General features: G+C 38.3%; 1 protein-coding gene across 6 annotated transcripts in view; it reads left to right on the forward strand.

Moving 5' to 3' along the window:
- RBMS3 (RNA binding motif single stranded interacting protein 3) overlaps positions 1–22,659 on the forward strand; it is a 712,273-nt gene that overhangs the window by 656,298 nt on the left and 33,316 nt on the right. For all 6 annotated transcript variants that reach the window (XM_030969590.1, XM_030969580.1, XM_030969574.1 and 3 more), the window contains one exon: positions 18,273–18,383. In XM_030969590.1, the coding sequence (XP_030825450.1) occupies positions 18,273–18,383 (111 nt within the window). The remainder of the gene's footprint in view (positions 1–18,272; positions 18,384–22,659) is intronic.

Consider the following 22,659-nt stretch of genomic DNA (forward strand, 5'->3'; position numbering starts at 1 on the left):
CACACAGGTGATATGCATGTCTTTGAGATTCTGGACTTCATACTTCAGTGGGTAGTAACCATGGAGGTTTTCACTGGGATAATAGAAATGTAGCAATGTGTGTAACTGCATCCATTCAGGGAAAAAAAATTGGACGTGTGTGTAAGCCAGGTGAACTCATTATAAACATCTTGTAATAGAGCTTGGGAAGCTTCAAACACCACAATTGAAGAGAACTTTCTCACAATATTGAAAATTTGTACATTTTTTGTTCTTCCTAGAGTTTTACATGCCATTCAAATCTGTCTTCCAGATAAAAATCAGTGATACAGGTCATGGCTCTGAGAGTGTGGGCTGTGGTGATTAGCAATGATCTGTTTGTGGTGGTAATTGCCTGTTTCCACGATATGCAATGCATTTGAATCCTGTCTGAACTTCTTTTCATTATTTTGTTCAACAGACAAGTGAAGGAGTAAGTAGAAACATGCCATGACTGCTGTTGTATCGAGTGAAGTATGAGACTGTGCTTTGCTGTTTCCTTTCATCTGCTTGGCCAAGCTGGGACAATATGTAACCAGGCATTATGCAATGTTTGTTCTGCTTCTCACAGCATAAAAAGCTATGTTAACTCTTTTGTGCTGGTTAAAGTCTTGTGGATAAATACAAGGGACAGAACTCTGATGTTAACAATTCCAAGATCCAGTATAAGTCATAAGAGCATCACAGGCATTCTTTTGTATGTTATATGTGCTGAAGGACAAATGTGGTGGTTTCTCTCTGAGAAGTATTTTCTCTATTTCAAAGAATGCTGTCTATCATTCTGACGTGCTCCAAAGTGGAAGCCCAAGCCAAACAAACCAAGCAACAGCAAAATCAGCAGAAGGCTAGAATATGTGACAGACGAAGACTAAAATCCCAAAAGAGTCTTCTGTCAGGCACCCATTTGTACCCTAAGTATCTCCATTTAATGAGTTACTGTGAAGTGAGTGAAAATTAATGTGAAATTCTTTAGCGTTGCTGTGAGTGAGTCCGTTTTGTTGACCCACTGAGTTAGGAACTACAGAAAATGTCACAAGCTGCAGCCAGCTGTTCATGCCTTCTGCATGATCTGCTTAGACCTTAAAGCAGCTGACCCCTAGATATACCCAAATAACAAGTTTATAATAAATACACCTGAGCTGAAGTGAGAAGATGAATTACCATCTTTGAAATATAGGACAGTTGCCAGAAAGTTTTAAAATTTTCTCTGTAGAATACGAGGCTTGAAATGCAACTTCCTGAAAGTGATGAATCAGTTCTGATGATTGATATAAGGCTCTATTTTCCTGAAGGTTTTCAAAGGCTTCTGAAATGTTTCTGAAATATTCTAGTAATTGGTGTTGTACAATATTAAAAATCCTTCCAAGCTGTCTAATTAACTACAGCTATAGTTGCTTCTCAAGACCAAAGTTAACTACTTGGTTTGACGTATTGCGAGCCCTCTTACACAGGTGGATAATTTTAGCTCCACAAGGAGTTTTGGTCACCAAGTTTCTCAGTTCAGTGGATCTGCAATTTAATCATTTCCTCTTGATGGGTGACTTGACTAAGTGGTTTGAAAATAATTAGCAAATACAGTGGACCCAGTATTGAGGTGTATGATCAGTATCTTATCAGGAACTACTTATTTCCTGTGGAAAACTGCAGTGAGCTTCTCAAGAAATTCAGAAAGCAACTTGTTGCTCCTGCTTCTAAGAAAGCTAATCAAGGAATGGTTGCGCCATCCCAGGCATGTTTTGACTTGTGATGAAGTGATCCCAACTGATTCTAAAGGCATTTTCAGAAAGTCTGTTCTTTATTGCTATTGGATGTTTTATTTGGTCACTTTTAAGAAAGCAGTAATTGTCTTCTTACAGACGCAGACTATTTTTTATCCACTAATACATTTTAATCTTGGTGCACAGCTGTTAATGGGATATGCTTCCACTCCAGAGCAATTCAGATTGATTTTGTTTCTACTTCAGAAATATATTACAGTAGAACCACAGTATATAAAAGGGCTCAGTGTGTTGAGATGAAGTAGCCTCATGGTATTTGCAGCTTCTAATGGGAGCTCAGTACATTTAGAGCAGAAGTGGTGATTGATTGTCTGGTGCTCAGGCTAATTGATATGGCACTGAGTTAGTCAGAAGCTCTCAGCTTCATCAAAATCACACCTGACATTGGTCTTGTGCCTCTTAATATTGACTGGGTAGTTCATATGATAAAAGCAACATGTTTGGAGGAGACTTCCAGAGCTGAGTGAATCTTCCTTCAGCAGTTACATTCTTTCCAGAAAGGCTTCCTGCCTAGAGTAGCATTACTCCTCCGCTGGAAAATTTTTAAAAGGATGTTCTCAGGTCTGTTTATTTTTAATGGGTTTGGATGTGGTCGCTGAGATCCTGTGAAGTCAGAAGAATGGAATGAAAATGGTCACAGATGACACTTGAGCTATTTCCACAGCTGGATGCACACCAGCCAGAGTAGGCGGTCCTCTGCAGATGAATTAGTTCATTGAAGTACATGATAAAAAACATCTGTTACAATGAGAACAAACAAAAACAATGTGCCTTTGAAGACTGGGATTTGTTGGGAGCTGCTTGCAAGGGTGCTGAATGAGTCAGTTGTCAGAAAGTCAGAAACATTTTTAGGCTTGCCCTTGTGTGAACTAAAGCAAAACTACATAGTAGAAACAATTAATTAAATTATGCAAAAGACCGTTTTACCCAAATTTTGTTGGACTGATTCCTCATACAGCAATGGGGAGGGAGAGAACCCCTCTGTATCAAGTGTTTTTTATACCCTAAACCACTTTTAATACAATGGTATAACTCCAGCTGAGTGGCTGTGAAAACTTAGAAGCTACAGTGGTATAGTTATTCTGTCAGTCGTTCCCCATGCCGCTTTATTACCAGCTGTCTTGAAGTGCAATAGACGTTTTTCATTGTCACTGCCACCTGATGACAAATAAAACCTTCAAAATGCTTTTGCTTGAAGGAATAACTCACAGCTCCTAGCCAGAAGTAGACTTTTCCCGTCACCTTAATGAGCCAGAGCGATCCAAACATTCCCACCCCATTTTACTCTTACAAGGCAGTTGCTTTTGGCTGCCTTTGATTTTTTTTCTCATAGTTGAGCGGGTGAGGACGTAGGAATACTAAGATATTTATAAAGTAAACAAACATGCTGTGTGTATTAAGACTGAAGACAAATCAATCAAAGCTAGGTGTTTATCAGTTATTATAGGGCAGCATTGCTCTCATGGACAGTTTAAAGAAAATGTAACTCTCCTAAAATAATGTGTTCATTATTTAAGCCATGGTAATGATGAATTAGATGCAGGTATACATCAAAGCATTGGTTCCCCTCTTTTTTTTTTTCCTTTTTTCCTAAATTGAGCGTGCTGTCACACAGATTTGATGGATGAGAATTGTGCCCTAGATACATAATAGAAAAAGATTGCACTACCAAAAAATGCTCCCAAAGAGGTTTGGGTGCCCAGTCTGCGTAAGCACATTAGGTAGAAAATAGTAGTAAAAATTAAAAACCTAAATAGAAATTAATCCTTTAGATCAAGCATGTGGTAGGGATATATGATTTTGGACCTGGAAATCCTTTAGTTCATCCCCTGCTGGTGACCTGCCATGTCTGCACAAGGCTGCTGTTTTTTTAAGGCTCAACAACTGAAACAGGAGCTTCTGTGAATCTCATAAGTTTCAGATAGGCCACTGGGATGGGGGCCTCTTTTGTGGCTTTCCATCTGGAATCCAGTGGTGGATGTCAAAAGAGGTGAGAAACTGCAGAGGAAACAAAATTAAACAAGGTTCTTGTATAGTTCAATTAATTCTAGTTTATGCCTTCCTGATGAGCGGGGTGTCTGATTGTATATGTAGTCATAATTTATTATAGCTGTACAAGACAATTATGTTAATCTTACTTTTATTTCCTAATATTCTTTGATCTCATACACATCAAAGATGTAAAATTTTAGTCTTGTTGGTAATTAGCTAGAAAGCAAATATGTTGTCTGTCAGTACAGAGGATACAAAGCACAAGAAATTGTCCTGGGGGAGTCTAGATTCTAGACTAATTTTTTTTTCTCCTCATCAGATTTTTATTTCCCTTTCATCAGTTCCCTCAGCCATTAAATAAATGTACTGGAAGTAAACTTTGCCATTGTGAAATTCATTCAGCTTATTAAACCACCTAGTCAGTCAGTATGAATCCTCAATTGAGGAAAAGCAGTTTGGTACATCAAACAAAAATGAACATCAGTGTTTCCCAAAGTTGCAACAACCCCTTGCGGTCTGTACTGACGAAGGTTTCACGCTTGCTTGCTGCTAGTTTTAAGCAGGCACAGGCTAATGCTGTGCACAGTTCTCATTTGATTCACCCATTATAGTCCAAAGACTTTGATATCTAACTTGTGATTACTGCTCTGGTCAAGAACAGCAGATGAGGATACACTATATTATTTGGCTCTGCAGTTGCTCTTCAAAGCTGTCTTTCTGGAAGGAGAAAACACACAGGGATTATTTTACAATTTCTGCAGTGAATCTCTGCATCAGAACTTTATGCCTCCAGCTGGTGGATTTATACATCGCAGTTTATTCTGGGGACTGACCCCTCCCTCCACTTTTGTTCATGAATTGCAAAGAGATCATTATCCTCATAAATTTGTTTACAGTCCAAAACTTCCATATGAATAATTTATGGCAACATTGCAGCCTAAGGATCCTTCTCAGTGTGCATAACAAGTATTTATTAGATGGTTTCTTACTGGAAATTTTTATTAGACTTGATTCTTTCCTGTTCCAAGGCTGGTTGTCCTTATCTTTATTAATTGCTTCGGCTTCTCGAAGAGATGGCTGTCTTGCCAGAAAACAAAATTTTATTTCTTGGTTAAACAAGTCTGCAGGCAGCGTAGGGCCACAAAATTTACAATTGGATTACTGAAAAAAAAAAAACCAAAAATCACTGAATTACAATCTGAATCTGAAAACAAGAGCAGAATAATCTCTGCTAGACATAACTAATTAATGAAAATCTGTCAGTGCTATAAAAATCTTTTGGATACCTGCATGATGATGTACAACTTGGCATCTGTCTCAGAGGGTTAAAACAATGTGAAATACTGGTCGTTGATGACAAACTGTAATTAATTTCAGAAGGGCCAGGATTTCAAGCCAAATTTTTCAAATTCACTAAGATCTGTATGTTACTGTGATTGTTGGATTACAGAAGTTTGAAAAACTGAAATTACAATTAGCTTCTGCTAAAATTTTTGCCTCATCTAGTTCCCTCTTCAAGCTGTGCACTTCTGCATTACTTCCCTGAATTCATAATCATCTGCAGTGACCCTGAGCTGAAACACCAGAAGATGGTCCTTCATGATGCTGCAGTTCCTCGATAGTAACAGAAAATACCACAGGAAATACTACCAGAAAACCATTTCATGTACTTTTCAGTCCCACAAGTGGATTTTCTGTGTGACTGGAAAAGTCACTGCAGAACAGAAATGTGGCTGCCAAGAGGTTGGTCTCTACTGGAGTTTATCAGAACATCTGCTGTTAGTTATGATGCATCTTTTGATGTCAAAGACAAAAAAAAGGGTTTGTTTGGTTTTTGGAGGAAGGGGTTTCACATATAATGAAGATTCACAAGCATGCAGTGCACAGAACCCGGCCCTCGAGTCCCTGTCACTCTGGAATTAATTAGAGCACTATTTTTTCTATCCACACAGCTCTCAACAAAAGATGGGAGTATTAGCCATTTGCCTATCATCTCATTCCTATTTATCTTCCTTTGGATGTTTCTCGTTTCCTTTACCTCTGAGGCTACCCTTTGCCTCTGGCTAGGACTGACAGGACTATTACATATATAATACTCTGTGGATAATAAAATTTGGCTTTGTGGGCAGAATCAAATAATAGCTCTAAAACTTGTCTTCAAATGAAAATGTGCAGAGGGAGAGTGTAGTGACATGGAAAAAGTTGTGAAAATGTTGTTTTGACTCCACTCCCAGAGAGAACTTAGGGAGTGAGGAAAGGGTGAGAAGAAGAACAGAGACAAAATATCTATAATCTCCCTGTTTTCATTTCTGGGTTGTTGAACTAATTTTAAGCTTTTTTTTCCCCCTTCAAATTTAGATAAATTCTGAAATGATATGTCATTTTGAAATATGGTGGAAACATTCCTTTTGACAACTCAAATTTTTTATTCTTTTGGTCACAACTATGTGCTAAATGCGACCTGGATTCACAGGATGTTTTATTCTCCTTCAGAGTTGTTTTTTTTTCCAAATAACTTACTGTTCATCTCAGCAATATGTGTATACTATCCAGCTGGCCTTCTTTTCTCTAACTTCCTCTATGATTTGTTCCTCCAAAGAATCTCCTTACCATCATGTGAAAGACATCTTACTAAACTCATGGCAGACTCAGCTGCCTGACCAGTGCTTCATGGAAGGCTGGTCACCCACTTTGGGTCAAAGACTCACTCTGGTGCATTTGCCACAGGAGTGACTCACCAGCTTATTCATCTCTGGCTCCAGAGCAAGGTGCTCTCTGTTGTCTGAGGCATTTTCAGAGCAGTACTTGGTAGTAGGCAGTTCCCATCAGCTGCCTTGTAGCCTGAAGAATTTACTTCAGGTAGGGTTTAGAAAATTACTTTGAAAAAAACTTGAACTGCTCTTACTTGGTTCATTCATGGAACCTCTGAAATTACTGTTGACCACAATGGTAGTTAATTTTTAGGTGCCAGAGAAAATAAAGATTTTTTTTTTCCTGAGAAAACTGAACACCTCTACAATACTCAAATAGCTGAAAGAAATTCAGGAAAGCTGCCCAAAAAAAATTCATTTCAACCTAAACTTCTGCAAATCAGACAGTGTGTGGAAACCACAAAGTCACAAAGAAGTAAAAACATCTTTGGCATATGTCAGGATCTGACTGCTTGCTGCACATTCCCATGGACTAGTACGCAGTGGCTGGTAGGAAATGGTGGTATACAAAATAAAAGCTATAATAAATAAAATCTTTTTGTAGAGATTACTGCAGCATGGATATGGATAAGAGTAAAATAGAGCAACTTACCTGATTTACTCCAGTAAACTGAAGCAGCAGCAGACTTTGGCTTCATTTGTCCATGTTGCTTTGGCAATTCCTCTGAAACTGGCAGTGTGATAGCATGGATGTGGTCCATTCACTAATGTGAAAAAAATAACAGTCTTTGGTGGTTACCATCCTTCTGATAAAACTGAGTGCCCTGAGAAGACCCAGCAGCCGTAGGCTAGTGCTGAACACCCTCTGTTGGCAGAGCAGCATGCCAGCCAAGGACCATGCAAGTCTCTCCCCTGGTCAGTAACCTGTGGAGATGCAGCCCCCTACCTTTCCCAACCCTTGGGAAGGCTGTTGGACATCACCAGTCACAGTGGTGTATCTCTGTGGTGGAGGGTTTCTCTGTGGGTAGCTGATACCTGAACAGAACTGAGCAGCTGTTGCTTGATAAAACTTTCAGTCCAGCAATGACTGAACCTGGTGACCCAGCACTGAGACTCTCTGTTCTGTTACCAGGCCCCTGAGCCGCTCTGTTCCCCCCATGTACTTTCAGCATATTTAACATGTTACAGCTGTGCTCACTGCTATACAATAGTTAAGAGGGCTGCCAGCATTTCCAGTATGAACTCGTATTTTAAGGATAATAACTCAGCTGTAAAAATGTGCTCTAGGCTGAAACTTTATAAGGAAGATTTCTGCCCAAGAGTGACTTTATCTGGACAGAAAACAAAAGGAAACTATATCAATGTAATCATTCTTCATCAGTAAAGATATATTTTAAAAAGTAGAATAATCCTTGCTGGATGGCTTACTTTCTCTTCTTTCTAGCCTTAATATTAGCCAAAATCTGCATCTTTCTTAGCTTTTCATGTCTTCTTCTTAGACTATTTGAACCAATCTTGCACTCAATATTTACTCACATGGGTTGCTTTTAAATTGCTTTTCCTCAATATTTTCATTTGCTTCTAAAAGACAATGGAGTGTAGAGCAAAGTAGACTCAAGTTAGCCGTTTTCTCTTATTTATTCAAATCTGCTCAGCATGAATCAAGAATTAAAATGTATCACTTTCTTGATCAATTTGGACTGGTGTGTGTAAATGGAGCCACCTGTTCTCTTTGGGCCTGCAATGGTGGCGACGCAGTCAGAACACTCATGGACTTGGGAAAGGTCAGATGTAGAACCAGACTCAGCCCAGAACCCTGATAACAGACCAGCTCCTGAGTTCTCTTTGTATCACACAGGATTTAAAACACTTTGAGATCTTTAGTAGAAGGGAGACTTACAAATGTTAATTGTTTATTCTAACAGACTGGTTTGACTGGAAGTACCTTAAAGTAAAGGACAACTTAAATTATCCTATTTTTAGTTGAAAAAATCTGTTTACCCTGTCTAGGCTCCATTTTTTTCTGACTAGTGACACATAACTGAGGGCTTGAATTTTATTTTATCTATATGACTCGTACCTTCATGGATTTGGATGCGGTTACCTTTGAAGGACATGCTCTGTGTGCTTGCTGCCATCAGCTTTACTGGCCTCTTGAGGTCTCATGCATCTGAGAGAGAAGTTTTAGGTTGGGACACTTCTGCAGCCACAGTTTGCCCAGATTCTGCCAACAGTCTCAGTTGTTCAAAACAGTGTACAAACTGCAATGGTGTCATTGGGAGCATCATCCAAAGCAGAGTGGATTTTCCAGGAGCAGCAAAAGCCAGGTGTTGGTGGCATTTTGCTTGCAGAGAGTCCAAGGAGGAACTGGTCTGGAGTTTTTAAAGTCAGAAAAATCACACTTAAAATTTGTAAAGGCATGAGTGAGGCATAGTCTTGGGTTACTTTAAATGATAGAATAGAAGGTGAGAAGGCACTATTGAAAATACATGCCTCAGTCTTGGATTTGAGGACTGCCACAGAGCTGGCAGTGCCAGTAGCCAGTTTTAACCAGTCAAAGGATAAATCTCAATACAGAATGGAGTGTATTCCATCCATAGCCTCCCCTAAGGAGTTACAAGCCCAGAAAATGAAATGCAATTTGGGATCTGGACCAGGACACACAGGCTGTGAAAATTTTGGGGTTTAAGCAAAAGGAAAGGCAGGCTGGAATAGTTGTCTTTCCATTACTGTGTGAGAAAGGGCTTTGTTTAACATTACAGGTTACAAATCTAACAGAACATGACAGAGAGACAGATTTCTGTATTTGTCCTCTCTAATAAGGTGCATTTTTAGTTTTAAAGATTGGTATGAATCACTGTGATCTAGAACTGAATTGATACAAAACATGAACCGTGGCTTAGTACAAGATTTCCCAGTCTATCATCTTCAAGTCTAAAATCTATTCTTGAACAGAAGCATATCGTTAGAAAAGCATCCTTACTCACCCAGGGTTTCACTTACAGCATCTTCTGCTACCTTCTTTCCTAATAGGTAGGATAAGAAGGATTCCTGTGAAGATTATGTGCATATTACTGGTCCTCATCAGCTTTCCAGAATTTTTAAATTTGAAAAATGGTATGAAGAGGGAAAGGACATAATTTTTAGACCCTCCATACCTTTAATCTTCCTTTGTGCAGAAGCTGCCAACAAGGAGTTGAGGCATAGGCAGCAGATGGCAGTGCACCATAGTGCATCCTCGTGGAGGATGGACATTGTGTTTGTAGATGAGTTCAGGAGCGACACAGCAACATTAACCTCAGCATTTCAAGGTGGCTGCCTACCCACCCCATGCAGCTGTGACTAGATTACATGGTAGCCCTTACATCAGCGTGGCTCTGAGAGTGCAGCCTAGATTTGAGCCTCCCCTAGGAATTAGCTCTGATGTTGAAGACTTCCCTTTGGCTTGACATTGGAAAGGCTGACATGAAGTCCAGGAGCAACTGTGTGAGGCTACCTTAATTGCATTATCCATCACTAATAAATTCTGGTTTGCAAGAGCATTTCTCATCTCAGAATTGCAGGGAAACATCCTGATACTAACCAGTCCTTGACTATTGTTCCCATTGTCCTCTCAAGTATTTGGGATCTCACAGAGGAGCACTCTGCTGTCTCCCACCCTAGCACCTCAGTATGTCTCCTTGGAACTTCATTCAGTGATACCACCTCACTGTTTTGAACACTGAAGGTATTTCAGATATTTCCATCTAAGTCTGGTTGTATTAAGTCCTTTTAGTGTTGTGAACACCATACATAGCCATACCATTTTCTTTGTTGTGTAGAGTATCATTTTTGTCATCTTACCTCTAATATGACCATAATACACAAGGTTATATTACCAGCCCACTTTTCTATTTGGTTTTGGGTTTGTTTATTTTGTTTGTTTGTTTGTTTGTTTGTTGTTGATAGCCAGTTCCTAATAATTTCTGATGTATCTCACTGTCAGTGTTTGTCCTTCTAATAAGTGAATATTTTCATCCAGCTCAGCTGTTAGATTACAGCTCACACAGTGCAAGTCCCTCCAGGTTTTGGGCAGGAAACAAAACACAACACATCTGTTACAGATCACAGCTTCTGCCCTGCCACTGGCCATGGCAATGTCAAGGCTAGAAGGGCACACAGGAGAAGTGTCACTGGACTTTCCTCCCCAAACCCAGTTAAGCACTCTCTGTGCCTGGCAAATGACCTATGCACTGAATCTTGCCAGAAAAGCAGAGATCAGCAGCCCAGTGTGTCAGACACTGGGTCACATCTGTTGCCATGCCTTTGTGGAGCACCCAGACAGGTAGGACTGCCTCACCTTGCATGGAAAACTGGAGGCCCAGGGTGAGAAAAAGCCCCAGTACATTAAACATCTTACATGCTCTCATGTCACCAACCTTCTCTGTGCCTCTACTTAAAAGCACAAGTGTCTGGAGGCAAAATTTTCTGTCAAGCATTTTTCTTGTTTTAAAAGCATGTTTGCCTGAGTAAAATAAAATCAGTAAGCATTTTCAGCTAATAACAGAAGTTAGTACTCATTTATCATTAAGTGTTGCTCATGAACAGGAAGTTCAAAAACCAGTCACTGTTGCTCTTAGTTACATTTGCCACAATAAGTCCTGCGCTGGGAGTTTCAAATATTAAAGAAAACCTATCCACATACTGAAAAAACATTGTGACCTAAGTGGGTGTAATAGAATTGGCAATACAATTTGTCTTCCCATGTGTAATTTTGTGTGTGTATATATGTATATGTAAAATCCAACTACTGAGGATACAAATATGACATCCTTTTTGAAAGTTTCATTTGAACTCACTAAGACAGAGAAGTGAAAATGTTAGCTAAAAACTGGTTCTGGCTTGTATTTTAGTGTACAGTTTGATAATATCCATTTATCACCTAGGATGTGCCATTAAGTGAATTTTCACACCTGGTTATAGGCAAGAAGGGAGGGAATAGAACAGAGCTGTTTGAACGGAAGTATTATTTGGATTTAACTTTAATGGATGAAATTCCATTATGATATTAAGAAAAACTAGTCCACAGGAAAGAGACTCCTGATTCCCATTTACTAGGAAGGCACATCAGCTGCTGGGAGACAGTGAAGGAAGGAAGGATTTCATCCACATCAGATTATATATATATATAAGAATATAAACAGAATGGAATTGCTTGTTTTGACATGGATTGAAATCTTTCTTTTGTGAAATCTGATAGTGGAAAGGGCAGGAGAAGATTTGATCTGTGTATTACAGTAGTTATGTCCCAGGCAAATTACCACCTTTGTGTTTCTTTTTTTGTCTTCCAGGGATGCTAAACCCTCTTTGAGTTGTGAGGATTCTTTGTTTGTGGTGGCTGTTCTTGACATAACAAAAGCACTGATACATGGAGTGGCTACATAAAGTCATCATACAGCCAAGTGCATACTCATAAGCTGAAGGACAGGGAAAAAAGCAAATGGGATTTCCCATTCCCTTCTAGAATAGGTCAGATGAGGGAGCAAGAGCTGCCTATGGCCTCTATGCCTTCTCCAGCAATTGCTGGAATGAATACCCCACTGCAACAGGTCATTTCCTAATTGCTGTGGGCTCCTTCCTGATAGCAGACCCCAGCTAAAATACTCCCATTTATTCCTGCATATAATACCAGTAATTTTATTTTATTTCTGGGCTAAGTTGAAGAAGGGTATGAAAACTTCAGATTTTGAGTCTATTGAGAAGCACATGGGCTTATGGTTGAACCTGCATGGGCAGACAGTAAGGGCAAAGGTCTAACACAGAGCTCATAAAATCTGCTTCAGAGTCTCTATAGGAACTCAGGTATATTTTCCATTCATAAATATTTGCAAATATTGTCACTTTCTTGAATGGTGCTTCTTTTTAGACCTTATTTTGGGTGGAAAGATACAAGTTACCATACAAAAATCACCTTAGGCACTGAGTGACATGGGCAACTTTTTGTTTGCAGAATAAATGCTATTTGTTTTTGTTAGGTCCTTTTAGATTAACAGAGGTATGCCATGATATTTACTGATTTTTTATACTCTGGTAGAAGCATAAACTACTTACATATGGTACTGCCTGATATAATACGTTTATTAACTTGTCCAAAATCGTTTCAGGTATTGCTTTATTTGTGCACACAGTTACCAATATAAAATTCTTCCTATTGCATCAGCTGTCTTCTCCTTATATCTTGATGTTCCCATTTCTACATCCTTTTAATCTGCATTTGTACATGAAGGATGGTATCTGTACATTATCAAAGCTGTATTTCAGACTAGGAGACAGGAAATACAAGGCAAGAAGGACAATGGGAAAGAAACCATCAAAAAAATTGTGGCTATTGTTGTAAGAAAGGTGTAGCCTACACAAGGGTCACCTTTGTTCTTTATTTACCACACTATATTTGGATTCTAAATCCTTTAAAACCAGTTACTTCTGGGCAGTAACTCTCTTGGACCTATGATGTATACTTTCAGCCAAAGAAAGAAGTTCACAAACATAGAGCAAAAACAAAGAAAGGGAAAGTAAATGTGCCCATTGCTCCCAGGAGGTTCAACTAAGTTATGAAGGTGATGTCAGATAAGAATTTGAATTAATGTCCAATATTCAAAATATGGGGGTAAATTCACATGGCAATGTGAACTCAGTACGTGATAATGTGAACTCAGGTTTATCACTCAGTGCAGAAGCAGGGCTCAGCATTGATGGTCTGTATCAGGTTTGCCTATTCCAAAGTTAAAGCTGCTTTAATTTAGTGGAGAATTTGGGCTTGTTGCTTGCTTTACCACATTTTTAGCAAGCTTTTGAAATCAACAATATAATGAAATGAAATCAAATCCTAAGATTTGCAGAATATGCATTTTTAGCTGACGTTTGCTGATCTTCTTCACTATACTCAAATAGTGATTTAACCTCTGATAAACTGGCAAATGCCACAGCAATTGCTATCTTTTCATTGAGAAAGGGAAAATAAGTTTTCCTTTGTTTTGAAATATCAACAAATATTTCCAGCAGAGATGATGACAAGGGCAGAGAGGATTTCAAAGCTACTTTTACTCTTCCTGCAACAGTCATAGGAGTTTGACCCTTACCAACCAGTTTGGAGTAGTTCAGTAGACTCAGTTCTGACAAGGGGACCTGGTTTTTCTGCTGCCTGTGAGAGGCAGCCCAAGGAGATCAGACAAGTCAGACTAGACAGAACAGTAAATCAATCGAAATATGGCCATCATTTGTTCAGTGTGCAGAGAGAGTGTATTTCTCTGCAAAAAAGCATGCATGTTGATTTTTTTCATATTAATTCTTGATAGATGTGTCTGTCTGATAAGTATAAGGAAAGTCATCCTTTCACTCAATTTAATAAAACCTCAAGGAACAACATGTTCTCAATAACATAAAGGCATTCATTTGATAGTAGGGTAATAAATTTTCAGATGGAATGGCCTGGTGCTTATATGTCTGCACAAGATATCTGTAAACAAATTTGAAAAGTAAGTTTTCTGCTGTAAAGTTTATTGGCTTTACATTGACCAGTATTTACAAAGCAGAATTTGTGAGTATGGTTAAATTGTTTAAACTTCTTAAATAAAGGAAAAGTAAATTCTAAAATAAACAGATGCTTACCGTAAGCTTTAAAAAATATTTATTCAGCTGGTGTTTTCCCCTTAAGTCCAATATCAGTATTCGAACACTGAAATAAAATAGAAGCCTTTAATGCAGTTCATTATTGTAGAAATCCGCGACCAACTAATCCATCCTCCCACTGGCCCCCAAGTGCATCTCTCAACTAGTGAACTCTCCATTCCTAAATACACTTTTTATTTCTGATGTCACTTTCCCACCCTTCAACAGGCAAAAGGTGGCATGTGTCTTTGCACCAACATGGACTTGTTCTGCTGATGCCTTTTGTTATTGGCAAATATTTAAAGATATTTTACCTCATACACCAAACTGTATTTGGTGTCCTTCCTGTAATTTGAGTTTTTTGCTATAGAGGGGATGTGCAGTGTTCATAAAGTCCAGCTTCTCTCTTTGTAAGTGATAGACTATATTCTGAAATATATACATTTACTTTCTTATAGGAAAAGTATATTCATAAAGCTTAAAGCATTCTAAAACAACAAGGTCTTTCAAATATAGTGAGGAGGAAATCAAACGTACATGTCAGCTTATCTTAGGTTTATCAAAATGTTACAAAAAACATGCCTGTCTGTATCATTATTCCTTACCATTTGCCCTGTTAATTTCTTTTAAAGCCACTCTAGCATCAACAAAATTGTATGACAAATCATATGCTGAGAATATCTTGCCAAATTTAAAAGTCATTATAATCAGTTTCTTGAGGGAACTAAAAAAAAAGTAATCCTACTGAGGCAACAGGACAGATCTAAATAATTGACAGGACAACTACTTTTTTTTGGCAAAGACAGTGGCAAAAATCTCATGATAATTTCTTCTACAGGTTTTTTGCCGTTAAAATGGGCTTTAAGTAATAGTTTGCAATGCTAAGATGCCTTTCTATGCTTTTGCAACCTCAGTAAAATCAAACATCCAAACAGATGAAGACAAAACAATATGTTTGATATAACCTTTGCCAGTAGCCAACTGGATGTTTATCAGCAATTACATATTATAGGCTGAAAAGAATCAAATTACTTTTAATATGATGGCAACATCTGAGGCAAGACATTTTTGTCTTCTACAGCTAAATAAATTGAATATGAATGGACTTGACAGCATGTAATATGAAACGCATTATGGTCTGGAGACTGAGGGTCGCCCTAACAACCAGACAATATTTCCTTAATTAAGTATAATTTCTTTCCTACGTGATCACAAGAAGATTCTGAACTGGTGAATTAATGATCTGGGAAATGCATGTAATTCTCTGCTCTAGGTAACTGTCAGCTTAAAACATGTTAAGCTGTCTTAGGAAAGCTGCAAATATTTGATTTGTTTTCCCAGCTTCTTTTTCTAGCATATTAAATGGTGTATATTTAGGGACAGGGATATATATATTTTCAATTTGAAAATGATGTTTTCTGTATCTGAGCAATTTTTTTGTCCTTGATACATTTTCTCTCTCATCTATATATTTTAAATAGTCTGTTTGCAATAACTGTTGTGCTTACTTATATGCTGAAAGACATTTGCTCACAGATTTTTCCATTCTATGTCTGGCAGTTACATTTGTTACACTAAACCATAAGACTTCCTTCGCCACTGCCCCTTCTTTACTTCCAGGTTCCTGAATTAAACCCAGAAATAGTTATCAGTCTGTCACATATGTAATCACAGCAAGTTCCTTCAACTGTACTTTTGCAATAAGCTTCTTTACACAGGATTGCATCCAGAGGGTTCTTGAGTGTCTCCATTGAGGGAGACTCCACAACCTCTCTGGACAGCCTGTTCCAGTACAGGATCACCAGCACAGTAAAGTTCTTCCCCACAAACTTCCTATGCATTAATCTCTGCCTGTTGCCTCTTGCCTGATTGCTTGGCAACACTGAGAAGAGCCTGGTTCCATGCTCTTAATTCCCTTCAGATGCTTTCATGCATTGATGCCCTCTGATCATCTTCATGGCCCCCCTCTGGACCCTCTCAAACAGTTACACATTCTCTTTATGCTGGGGCCCCCAGAGCTGGGCGCATCTCTCAAAGTGGGGTATCATGAACATGGAGAAGACAGGGAGAATCACCTTCCTTGACATCACAAGTGGGAGCCCAGCTTGTCTGTCATGGAAAGCCCTGAGGCAATTCTCCACCTTTGAGCCAAAGGAGAGCACTGCTTGTAGAGGGAACTGAGAACTGTTTATCAGTTGACAAATTTCATTTGAGCACATATGATTTGATAGAGTAAAAATGCTGATTACTCTGAGCATAGAGCTTACGATATTCTATCATAACCTAAAAATGCAGTTGAAGCCCATACCCTAGAACCTCATCTGACTGCATGGTATCCAAGGCCACTGATTTCAAAAGCAAAAGAAGATTATTTTTGTTGTGCATGGCTCTTCTTCCGACTCTTGCATTGATTCTGCTATGCAGGAACTGCTGGATGGGCTGAACGGGTGTGTGCCCTGCAGATTTGCTTTTAGACTCTTGCACCCAAAGGGAAGACTTCACTGTGTGATGGTTCATTAAATGAGTTAATCCATAAATTAATCAATGTAAACCAGTGCAAATTAAGAATAGCCAATGAAGTGGCAAAAGTAGGAAGTGTTGCAGGTTTGATACATGCACACTGATCGGCTTGTTTCCTAAGCATTTATTTGGAATCATGACAGATACTCTATAGAGACTAGCTTCTGTAATTTGTCAGGTTTCTTTAGGGACTCTTGTCAATGCAATGTAAATCCACTCAGTGACATAAAGCAAGTGTGTATGTATTTCATATGCTGAGGATATTGCAAAAATTACTGACCAAAACGAGCCTACCTTTTTCTTACCGCACTGCATACAAGGAATGAGTTTGCAGGGGCTGCAAACTCTATACTTCTCAGATAGGATGTGCATAGAAAAAATATTGCTGGAAGGCGAGGCAAAATTGAATTGGTATTTCCCCAGAATTTTGTATTTTTATTTATTTCTATTTGCAACTGAAAATTTGAAATCCTTAGCTTCTAATGAGATCACTGGCAAAACAGCTCTATGTAAATGTGAGATAAACATGTAAGAACAGATATGCTATGAGTTTTGAAACAAGTTTGTTTTACAGGTTGGTTAAACAAGTTTGTTTATAGATGAATTTTTCCAGTATTCTCAAAGGGGGGAAAAAAGTCAATTTTTTTGAACAGATATATTCATCTATATTTTTCACACTTTGTAGCAGATGTAATGTGATTGTGCAAGTTTATGATATGTGCACACAAAGATGCATACAAAGTAAAATTATTATTTCTTATGAAGAAATGACTGGAAATACCGCCTTATGTCACTATCTGCAAGAAAAAGAGGAGACCACACTTTCTGACTGGCTTTCTCTGACCAACACAGGAAATAGCATTTTACAACATAGAACTGAAGAGAATCAGCACTTCACTAAGTCATGATGTTGCCAGCATGGGATCGTGGGGAGTGGGAGAGCAAAAACCAAGGAATATGAATGGCAAAGGAGCTCTCTCTCTCAAGCTCCTCTGGCATGTCTTTTGTTTCATTTTTTGGTCAAAGTTTCAGTCTTGCTTTAGTACATATGGTCTTTGTTATTAATGTCTCTCTTTTTCATGCAGAGAAGAAAAAATGCTTTTAAACACTGTGTATGTGTTTTAAAGGGGTGTCACTACCAAACTCACTGTCAATAGCTAGTCTTACTTAACCAGCTATAAAATACCATGAGTAAGGGCTCTTAATTGAGACTGGAAAAATCCAAGATAATTACCATAATAGGCTGAAGATCTCTAAGACTGAAGGTTTTAGAAGGCAGAGAAAATTGGGGACATATGTGTTCTGTCTGTAAGATTGTTCTATATAGGATATGGAAAAATGGAAATGACAGGCATTTTGCATTGTACAGTAGCATTCATCATAGAAAGAACATATGCATTTGTTTGTCAGAAGCAATGAAGTAAAAAATGACACTTAATTGGAGCTGACATAAAATGGCCTCATTAGCAGTACAAATAATATATGTGTGTAGCTTGGTTGTCAATAGGAGCAAAACATATTTTTTCTGACAGATGTATTAGTGTCTTTTAAGATTCATGTCAAGTTTTCAGTCAGGTTCACTCATTTAAAGAATACCTTTTTTTCCTTCTTCTTTTTTTTTTTTTTCAATGTGAGAGGTTGAACTGTAAATAATGTGTGTTTCTAGGGTGCTGTGATAACACCAACAATGGACCACACTATGTCAATGCAGCCAGCAAGCATGATGGGCCCTCTGACCCAACAGATGAACCACCTTTCCTTGGGCACAACAGGAACGGTAAGATCACTCTTTTTTTCTCTATTGCACAGCATCTCTTACTTACTGATTTTCCTACGGTAATTGACTGCTCTCTTCAGTGCTTTTGGTGGTGAAATGAGGGCTTCATCATCATAGAGTAAGCATTAGTTATTACAGAACAGAAATTACAAAGTAGCATGTGTAGTAAAATGGTAGGCCAACAAAACCTGATCTATATTCAAAAAGAATTATCTGTACTAGATCTCATGTAGTTATGGAAGTACTGCTCTATCAATTTGTTTTTTAGCTGTTTGCTTGTCGGTCAAGAAAGTTTCATACCACTGGGATCAGTTAAGACCTAAGAGTTCTATATTTTTTTTCTGACAAAACTTAAATATGATGGTTCATTGTTTATTCCTGGCATTTTAAATGTTGCATTCAATAATCAAAAAAAGTAGGAATTACATGGCAAAGTTAATCTCAGCATTTTCCCCTTCATGAAATTGGAGGAAATACTTGGTCTAGTGAGAATTTCTGCATGTGTCATTATTGTGATTCCAAAAGCTTGCTTAAAAGTTAAGGCAAGGAAATGGAAAATGAATTCTGATTATGCTGTTGGGCAACTCCTATGAATTTCTTCCTCTGCCTGTCATTTTCAATTCCATAACACTTAACAGGCATCGTCTTCTGCGCTTATTGTCTCACAACGTTAATGCAAACTAGAAAATTCCCAGTTAATGTTCTCTTCTTGCTTGGGACCACTGTTACAGTGCTTACAGTAACAAATCCATCTGGGGAGTCAGACAAAGGACTCTGAGAGGCAGTGGGTTATCTCGTCAGTGACAATGAGATCCTGAATTCATGTTACTGCAACCAAATGAAAATCTTTCTCTTCCTAGCTCTTTACACAGTTTTATCTTTCAAGGTCGCGGCATTCCCTGTGATAATTTGTTAAAATACATTCAGAGGTATACCATAAAGGTTTATGTTTACTATCTGTAAAACTCCTAAGTCATTTGCAGAAAACTTAAAGAGCAAGAAAGAGTAAACAATTAATGAGTGCTGCAATATCCATAGGCTTTCCAAACATCTCAAATGACACCCTATTTTATCACATACAAGCTTTGTCTTAGATAAAAACAGCATCAGCACCATATTCAGTTAAAATACTCATACAAGCAGTATAATCATGGATGTCATAGAGAGTTTCTTCTCTTGGGAATTTCTCTTATGAGAAATCACAGTTTGGGCTGCCAGTAGCAGTTTTGCTGGATGTATCCATCCAGACGTGAAATTCATTCTTCAGCATGTATTCTGTTACAGAAAAAAAACCAAAACAGAACAACATGGGGAACACAAACTATTTAGAGATTTGATTTATTTAGAGATTTGATTTATTTAGAGATATTTTTACTTAATTTATTTGGAATTCTGAGTTTTGGTCCAGAGAGAGGAGCATTGAGAGCATAAAGCATGAAGAATTGTGCCAAGTCCAAGCCATACTACTGTGAGTACCTCAGCAGGACTAGGTTTTATGGGAGATAAAAGATATAAATGATACATTTCTGCTATGAATATATTTTTCAATTTTATCCTTAAAACTGTGCAACAGAGTGCAATAAAGAGCCACCAGCTACCTTTCAAGAAACCAGCCAGATTTTTTTAGGCAAACAAGACAAAAAGTCACAAATAATTCTACTCAAATAATTCTGCTCACTCTTGGCAATAACTCTGTCCCAATTTAATTTAAAAGCTTGCAGTATGCAAAGCAGTTTTTATTGGAAGGCTTTCATATGTTCACTTCCTTAGACAAAGCATTTTGCTAATTAACATAGCATATTTCTCAGCCGAAACAGACCCCTGTGGTCACTAAAGTGAGAGTTGACTTCAAAACCACCTCCACATTTGCCTGATTCAGGATGAATACTGGGTTTCTAAAACATTGCTTCAACAGAAAATCTATTCTCTAGTGAGGGAGCTAGAGAAATAGCATAAGGGTCTATGCATCTTCATATCTTGTGGGAATTACTCAGCCTTTTGATGTTCCTTAAAACATTAAAGTACTCTGTCCAGGCTGGAGCCATTCCATCTCCCTTCACTCTTTAGCTCTTCGGTGAGGCGAGTGACTTGAGTAACAGCAGCCTCTGCCATTTTGTGCCTTGACTCCAAAAACTGGATTTGGGTTTTGATCTCTCAGCCCTGAAGTACACATTAAAGCCCTTGGGAATCCAGGGGGCAGCTGCCTCCATCCACTTGATTATTTGGTCACCAGCCCAGGTCAGGCTTCATGCTGCTAGGGTGTTCACTTCCATCTGGGAGCTTCCAATTCAGCAGTCAAAACAAAGCAGTTTTCCTATAGACTTACTCATGGTCAGCTGCATTTCCCTTGTGCTGGGTAAAGCCTTCCCCCCAAAACCCAAATAATTTTGTTTAGGAAACTATTTGCCATTAATAGGGACAATAAGTTTTCTTTTTATCCAACTTCCCAAAAAAATGCATATTTAATTTCACTTTATTATATTTTTAACATTCTTAATTCTTATATATTATTGAATTGTCTGCATAAAACTAGACATCTCTGCTATACCAAGCACTCCCCAGTCAGGAGGATGCCTCAGCAGGCTATCAAGATGCCTGGAAAAGCTGCAGATCCATCTTTGCTTGATTCCAATGCCAAAAGATGATACAGGACACTGGAGGGAGAGAGGAGGTGAAGGTGTACCATTTATGTTATCTTGACCCTATGTTCCTGTGTTATGAGATAAACTGGTACAGCATTTGCATGTCCCAGTTACTGTGCTTTGTGCTTTATCCACCAAGAACATAATTCTTTTTTGCCTGTATGAAAATCAAATTGATTTCTGCCGGTGAAAATACGGTTTTTGTTGCTGATGAATTGAGAGGCACATGTGCTGCTCTGATCACTTCCCCATTCTGCTTAAAATCTGGAGTTAAGCAGACAATCTGCCAGAGGGGTGATTTCTGTCTTATTTATATGTATTTTTCATAGATACCTCTTCACTCAAAAAGAGCAAAAAGCATTTACATGGGTGTGCTAGCTGTGGGCAAATACATAAAGAAAACCTAAGCTTAAATTATGTCAAGATTACAGCAAGAAAGCAATAGCTCTGAATATTCTGATTAAGGCTGACAACCCAGTCTCAGCTCCTAAAATTGTATTAAAATTAAATTTTAATGCCAGAAGGCATAATGTGAAGATAGACAAGAGGTTTAAGGCTTGATTTTTTTTCCTAGTTTATTATTATTTATTATAGTAAATCTTGTTTTTCCTATGTGATATTCAGTTACAATTAGGTCTGCTATTGAAAAAGGTACTGTAGAGGGAGAATAGAGTGTGTGAGTCTGTAAGGGTAGCACTGAAAGAGCAGCATTAGTATGTGTTTAATAATGTATAGAGGCTGGAATTGTTCCATCATCAGCCTATCACTCAAAATGTTTCCAATACAGCCATTGATCTGACATCTCTTTCGTGGTTTAATAACATTGTGATTGATGCCTGAGTGGATATAATACAAAAACCTTTAGAAATGTAAAAACTGAGCAGTTTGTTCACTGCTTTCAGTTATTGCTCCTTGGCACTTCCAAGTCTGGCCATCACCAGCAATAATCTGCCTTTTCAGTGGGAAGCCGGTTTGCTTTATTCTTTTTCCTCTTCTTATCATTCCTGAAGGAAGTTTGCTGTTCTGCACTTTCTTGGTTGAGATTTCCCTCTCCTCCCTGGTGTTAGTATCCATTTCAGACCCTGCTTGGGTTCCAGTTTCATTCAATAGTTTGAGGCAGCCTTTGTCAGTCCTCATAGGCAGAGGAGTAACTCCAGCTTTTTTCCCCTCTCCTTTGGAACTGCCTTAGTGTAGCCTTGTTTCATCCTAAACCTTTGAGACCCACACCAGTGGGAGAGTGAGTAGAAGCCAGGTTTTTTACTCGAGCTGGTAGTTCAACTGGGCTGCTTAATTGTTCTTCACACTTGACGTTCACTCCACTTTCAGTTTCTAATTTAGAAACTTGATAGGCAACTTACAAAATAAACCCTCCATTGCACTTTTTAAACAACAACAAGAACAAACGAAAAAATAGTTTAATTGTTCCAGATACTCTGTATTAAAAATGCAGTTAAGTGAAAGAATTGCAATGACATAATGTGGGATCCTGTTGAAACTGCAAACTACCTTAACTCAGCTTTCCTGGTTTATAGTATTACCAGAATTTCTCAGTGGAATAGCAGGCTTGTTATGCAGGTACATCAGTCTTATCTTTCACTTTGTTAGTTCTTTTTGTTGCCAGCAAGGCTTGATGA

Source organism: Camarhynchus parvulus, chromosome 2 (assembly GCF_901933205.1).
Source record: "Camarhynchus parvulus chromosome 2, STF_HiC, whole genome shotgun sequence".
Classification (NCBI taxonomy): domain Eukaryota; kingdom Metazoa; phylum Chordata; class Aves; order Passeriformes; family Thraupidae; genus Camarhynchus; species Camarhynchus parvulus.